Source organism: Prunus persica, chromosome G1, assembly GCF_000346465.2.
Source record: "Prunus persica cultivar Lovell chromosome G1, Prunus_persica_NCBIv2, whole genome shotgun sequence".
NCBI lineage: Eukaryota > Viridiplantae > Streptophyta > Magnoliopsida > Rosales > Rosaceae > Prunus > Prunus persica.
In genome coordinates, this window is record NC_034009.1 from 25,994,917 (window position 1) to 26,001,578 (window position 6,662).

Here is a 6,662-nt window from a genome sequence, read left to right on the forward strand (position 1 = left end):
TTTCCCATTTTATAATTTCATCCCGTAGTTTTAATTTTAGGGATTTGACACCTTTCTTAAATTGATCGAATTGAAAATGATAAGGATACAATTGAAAACATTGAAACTAGATAGACTAAAGTAATAAATCTTGCAAACTACGGGGACTAAAAAGACTTTTTGTTAATTGGAAAAATTACGTGCGAACGGCACCGTTTTGAAGGGGATGGGCATTTTCGGACATCTAAAACTAACAGCCCGAACACTGGTAACTAACCAAAGCCATCATCACGCTGACACAGAACCTAGCAGCCCGGCACCAAAGAAGGAACACGAAGCACACCAGTGACCGCCACATGGCGGCCACTCGAGCCCCTCTGTCCTCATACCAAAACCCTAGCTCCACACCCACATTGAAATCTCCTCCCAAACCCTCTTATGTCGCTTTTGAAATCAAAGCCTCGACCTTGAGGAAGAAGAAGAAACAGAACGGCATTAGGTGCGAGATCAAGAGCTTCGAGAATCCGCACAATTGGACCATCGAGCCGGATACGCCTATTCACGTCTTTCACAACCCTCCAGAAGCTCAGGTGGCAATGGCTTCCGGATCGGCAGTGAAGAAAGTGAAGAAGGTCTGCCTCTTCTACTGCGCCGAGACCAAGTCGCTCGCTCAGAAAGTCGCGGCTCAATCTGACGCCATTGAGCTCCGTAGCATCACTTGGAGGTGAGCTGTAATTAGGCATTTTCCATGGAAAATGTAAATTTTCATCATAAATGCATAAGCTTTATTGTTTCTGAATTGCTCTTGTATGCAATTTTGTAAATTTTGTTTCTTTTAGGAAATTTGATGATGGGTTTCCCAACATATTCATACCCAATGCTCATGGCATTCGAGGACACCATGTGGCCTTTCTGGCCTCGTTTAGCTCCCCATCAGTGATTTTTGAGCAGCTCTCTGTGATCTATGCATTGCCCAAGTTGTTCATCTCCTCATTCACGCTCGTCCTTCCCTTTTTTCCCACTGGGACTTCTGAGCGTATGGAGGATGAGGGAGATGTTGCCACCGCTTTCACACTTGCCAGGGCCTTGTCAAATATACCCATTTCAATGGGAGGGCCCACTAGTTTAGTCATCTATGATATCCATGCCTTGCAGGTTTCTCTACCTCATTACTATACAATTATGTCTTCTCATAGTCATCAGTAAGCAATATGCAATGATTTTTCTGACAGTATTTTTTTCATTGTCTTTTGTGTGTTTAGGAGAGATTTTACTTTGGTGATAATATCTTACCATGCTTTGAAAGTGGGATCCCTTTGCTCAAAAGTAGGCTGCAACAGCTCCCTGATTCTGACAATGTAAAGTTCTTTTCCCCTCTGGATGTTGAGTCCTGGGAATTTAGATGTTGATAAGAGTAATTATTCAAATCAATTTTTATTTCTGAAATTGTGTGATGATTTTCTTCACATTTCAGATATCCATTGCTTTTCCTGATGACGGTGCATGGAAACGATTTCATAAGCAGCTACAGCATTTCCCAACGGTATTTTGTTTTCCCTTCCCTAGTAACAAGTTGGAGCTAAGAGTCTTCAAAACCACATATACATGACAATTATCTTCCTGTCTTCATGTTTGTTCTAAGTATTTTGACAAGAATCTGCTCATTAAGCCCTGTGCACTACTCTTCATAGTTATATAATAGGATGGATATGTCAATGAGCTGGGTGCATTAAATTGCATGCTCTATACTCTGATTCCATCCTTAAGATTTCATCATAAAGCTTATAGTTTGTGTAAGAGGTGCAGCTGGACACTGTTTATTCAACTATGTTGTGGTTTCATCTCCTTCGCTGACATTTTCATGAACTTTAATATTTACTTCATGAAGGCGTAATTTAATTATGTTTCTAGTTGGCTGGATAACCTTCCACAATTAAATGCAGATTGTCTGTGCTAAAGTTCGGGAAGGTGACCAACGAATTGTACGTATTAAGGAGGGAGACGCAAGAGGACGGCATGTTGTGATTGTTGATGATTTGGTTCAATCTGGTGGCACCTTGATCGAATGCCAGGTATCAAAATCCTGGGTGAACTTCTTGTCTGCTGCCTGATACTAATAACCTTAAAATAAAAGAAGACTGTGTATGAATGATGTGCCTGCCTTGAGCACAACATTTTAACCCTATAATACTGGTCATAACACACAGAACCTTGAAATTCAGATAGAATATGGCCCAATTGATAACATGATCAACACTTTTGGCAAAAAGTAAACAATAAAATTGTCACTGGGTTGGATCTGGAAAATAACTTCTTGACCAATAGATGGACATTGGACTTATTGCTTGTTTCTTGCTACACACTCCTAACTTTCACAGAGGAGAATAGTTCTTCCATTTGTTTATAACTAATCTGAAATGTCTTGTTACGTTCTCACTTGTTTTAGAAAGTTTTAGCCGCCCATGGAGCTGCAAAAATCAGTGCTTATGTAACACATGGGATTTTTCCTAATAGATCATGGGAACGCTTTCAAAGAGATAATGGAGGTATTACGTGCTCTACTTACTTTTCCTCTGAAGTTTTTATTACTCGTTATTCTTTTGATTTGTAGTTAACTTTCATGCTCTTGTATAATTTAACAAAAAATAAACTCACTACTACATGGTGCCAACTTGGTTGAGACTCTCCAAGTACGATTTCTAATTCCTCTGTGCATTCTTTCTTTCCTTTTCCAACCAGGGAAACCTGAGCATGGGCTGACCTACTTCTGGATTACAGACTCATGTCCACTGACAGTGAAAGATGTGATGCACAATCCACCGTTTGAAATTCTCAGCCTTGCTGGTTCTATAGCGGCTACTCTTCAAATATAAGAGAAACTTAGGAGCACTAGATAAAAGTGCCTTCTCTTAGGTTTTATTTCTTGTTCTCCCACCCTTTCTTCCTCTTATGGGGTTCAACGGATTATAGAGTCATCAAGCATAGAGAAGTACAAGGATTCGAGTATCAGGCTGCAGTGAAGAATTTTTACTTTTTGTAGCAGTTATTATGACAAAATGATGCAAACTTTCAGGGGCATTGACAAAGTTTTGCACTTTGATTACAATAAACACCTAGTATCCTCAATGCTAAGTTGCTATCAAAAGTATAATCTAGCTCTAGAAATAGAGCAAGGGCAAATAGCCATTTCTGAAGAAAAGTTATAGGCTAACATTGTCTACAGTTCGAGCATATGTGATTTCCTTTTAGACAAATTGTAAGAAGTTATTTCTATATATATTAAGTATTTCATATGTGCAAAGCAAGTGAAGGAAATTAGCCTTCATATTGTATCATTACTCTTTAGTAACTGTTTCTGCACTGGTGTGCACAGTGCCTGCCTCTCTTGGCCCAGTATCCTTCTCCAGAAGGATGGTACAAACTAAATGGTGATGGCAGCTTGCAAGGATGAATCTGACAGAATGGGTGCTGGGGTTGGTGATCGTCGTGGAGGGTGGCTTGCCAATCACTTCAGGCAGGGCGAAGCCACCTTCGGAGCCATCTTTTTTGGATGAAATTCCTAGATAGGTCTATAATAGTTTTTTGTTATAGTAATTTTAGAAGTTATATAATTGTTGGTGATTACAAGAAGTAAAAAGATATTTGTTTTACTAGCATTTATCAAATTAAAGTTTTTGCAACAAATTCATGGTCAATTTATTCTATATATTTTGACCAAAAAGCCAATTTATTCTATGTTTACAAGTAGTAAAAAGTGATCCATGTTTGTACCACAATTAACGAACCAATGGAGGAACGACACGTAGACAAAAGTAGGAATCGATAAGGAATCATCTGGCACCCCTGACTGCCGAGCGCAAGGCCAGACCCCAAAGCATCCTTTGGACACGTGGAATGCCCACAATGAATGTCTACAGTCCCACCTCGAAATTCTAAATAACATGCACACCTCTCAAGACTTATAAAAGAGGCACAAGTCTCAAAATGGAGGTAACTGGAACTTTCGGCATACTTAGCCATTACTCTGTCCAGATTACTATTCACTCCATACTTACTTAAGTATCGGAGAGCCTTCAGCTAGTACCACACCGGTGCCCTAGGCCTTACTGAGTACCCTTTAAAGGACATTTGTGGTGTTGCTGGCAGAGCTGGGGGAGGCAGAGTTGGTACTAGCGAAGCTAAGGGTGTAAATGGCAGAGGTGGAGCCGGGGAAGGCATAGTTGGCAAAGGTAGAGGCCGAGGCCTATTTCGCAAAGGCCGAGCTAGCGGAGGCGTAGTTGGCAAAGGCAGAGTTGGTCGAGGCTTATTTGGCAAAGGTGGAGCTAGGGGAGGCAGAATCGGTAGAGGCGTAGCTGGCATGGGCAAAGATGGCGGAGACGTAGCCGTCAATGGCGGAGGTGTAGCTGGCAAAATTAGAGCTAGAGGAGGCGTAGCCGGCATAGGTGGAGATGGCGGAGGTGTAGCCAGCACAGGCGGAGATGCCGGAGGTGTATCTGGCAAGTGCGGAGCTGGCGGAGGTGTAGCTGGCAAAATTAGAGCTAATGAAGGCTCAGCCAGCATAGGCAGAGATGGCTGATCTATTGACGGCATAGACAGAGATGGCGGAGGTGTAACAGGCAAAGGCAGAGATGGCAGAGGCGTAGGTGGCAAAGGCAGAGCTTGTGGAGGCGTAGCTGGCGAATAAGTAGTTGGTTCTGCCCCTGCCTTGAGGCAAGGTACATTGGGCACAATAGTGCCAATGGAAGTTCCAATAGCATTATTGCAAGAGGCATAAATCTTCTTACCAGGAACATCAGAGGTAACTTTGATGCGGTCCATAATAATGTTGTGGCAACTTGAATTCTGGTCACAATCTAATTTGATCGCCTCCTCACTCGCAGAAGTTCCTTCAAAATCAATGTACTTCACATCATCCACCGACACAGCCGAGGCCTGAGTTTTGCATTTGTGATCACGATTACAATAAAACTGGTCAATGATGATGGAATTTTGAGCTCTATCGAGTGTGATCTTCTCAAACATTATGTTCCTAGCATACCTGGATTCGCCCTGCCACGTCTTGATCCTGTAGTCCCACTGAAACTACAATCTCTCACATACACATTCTCCACTTTCTCAAGTTGCCCATTTGCTCCCAAGCTTCCCACAATGTTTGCAAAAGAGAATTTTAAGTTAATATTATATTATAAGCTAGATTTTTCAATAAGGATTTCTGTTAAGGACTACGTACCTAATTCCATGGCCTGGTCCGCACACGATGTTGGCGATGTTGAGATCGAAGCAGCCACCGTTTATGGCTATACAGTCATCGCGGGTTCCAATGGTAGAGTGTTGAATAAAGACATAGTGTGAGCTTGACATGTCAATGCCATCAGTGTTTGGACTGTCTTCAAGTGCGGTTATGGTGAGATGAGAGACATACACATTGTTGCAATTGCTTATAGCAATGTGGGCTCTTGCGCTGTTTAGATGAGTAAGTCCACTGGAGTTTAAGATGATCGCATCCATGGAAGTAAAGCCTGCAGTAACATTCAAATTAGTAAACCCAATTTCAGTAAAAAAATATATATACACTAAATTAAATTAAATTGAAAAAGAAAAATAATTCATACATCTGGTGGTTTGCGATTCTTCTTATTCATCTGGAGGAGTTTGCAAGATAATGTGTCGTATTGGTTGGGAGTGGTCCACCAAGATGAATCATGACCGTCGATTTCTACCATCAACCAAGAGATTGCCCAGATTCGAAAATTGGAGCCAATCCGATGATTCACACCCTTTCCATGCATCCAACGTTTTGGGTGCCACCAGTTTTTCCAGGATATGCTCACCACACCCAACAGGAAAGGAGAAAAAGAACAATTTAATCAGTTTTTCAATAAGTAAGAAAAATCATATTGTTGAAATAAGTGTTTTCAGCTCATCAAAAAAAAAAAAAAAAGAACCAGTGTTTTCAAAGGCGTGTGTAGGTTACCTGAACATGAGCACTATTTGAGTTGCAAGGACCTTCAAACTTGATGGGCTGCAATAAGAAAGTTTTTTGCTCTGGTATAACAAGTGTTGGTGCGCCGATAGCTTCATCAGATTCTCCACATAACTCTTCCCATGCTTTTACAAAAGCCTATATTTGCAAAGTGAACAAACTGTAAGTGATTGCTCCTTTTAGCTTAAGATAATGGAAAATAAAGAAATAAAATAAAACAAGAAAAATAAAAACTGTAATAACCCAAACCTTAATTAATATTTAATTATTAGTTTATTATAAGGAAAGACAATTTTGCCCATGAAATAATTTATTAAAGAAAAGTTGACTTTTTGACCGTGAAAGAATTTGACAATTCCATACACACCGTTGCGTAAAGCGCGACGAAACGAGTCCGTAGACATGTAGCGAGCTTGAATCGAAGCTTTAATGAAAAAAATACGGTCAAAATACGTAGAGGGGCAAAATGGTAATTTGTAAAGTCAGAACTTTAAAACTCCAATTATCTCTCTTCTCCCTCAGTCTCTCTCTCTCTCTCTCTCTCCCCGCGATCTCTTCTTCCCCTGGTTCGAAAACCCCCCAGCCGAACCTCCATAACCACCCATCCACCGCCACACCTCGCCCTGACCCACCAGACCGGACCCAATCGCACCGGCGTCAGCTCCGACTCTAAGCTCGACCTTCCCTGCCACTCGGCTAT

The 6,662-nt window shown here is 41.3% G+C and overlaps 2 protein-coding genes across 6 annotated transcripts; one reads left to right on the forward strand and one right to left on the reverse strand.

Moving 5' to 3' along the window:
* Positions 240 to 3,324, forward strand: LOC18789382 (ribose-phosphate pyrophosphokinase 4). Its single transcript, XM_007222717.2, has 7 exons — positions 240 to 703; positions 819 to 1,134; positions 1,242 to 1,337; positions 1,454 to 1,522; positions 1,923 to 2,051; positions 2,426 to 2,525; positions 2,719 to 3,324. The coding sequence occupies exons 1-7, from the start codon at positions 336 to 338 to the stop codon at positions 2,850 to 2,852; spliced, it is 1,212 nt and encodes a 403-aa protein (XP_007222779.1). The 5' UTR covers positions 240 to 335; the 3' UTR covers positions 2,853 to 3,324.
* LOC18789257 (probable polygalacturonase At3g15720) lies at positions 3,510 to 6,191 on the reverse strand. Of its 5 annotated transcripts, none has more exons than XM_020555081.1 (4): positions 5,592 to 6,191; positions 5,210 to 5,498; positions 5,018 to 5,118; positions 3,510 to 4,911 (listed from the first exon to the last, which is right to left on the reverse strand). In XM_020555081.1, exon 4 carries the CDS (start codon positions 4,795 to 4,797, stop codon positions 4,057 to 4,059), a length of 741 nt encoding a protein of 246 aa, XP_020410670.1. In that variant the 5' UTR covers positions 4,798 to 4,911; positions 5,018 to 5,118; positions 5,210 to 5,498; positions 5,592 to 6,191; the 3' UTR covers positions 3,510 to 4,056. The 5 variants fall into 4 exon arrangements, with proteins under 5 accessions (XP_020410670.1, XP_020410671.1, XP_020410668.1 ...); XM_020555079.1 differs by having other exon boundaries at positions 3,510 to 5,118; XM_020555083.1 differs by having other exon boundaries at positions 5,210 to 6,191.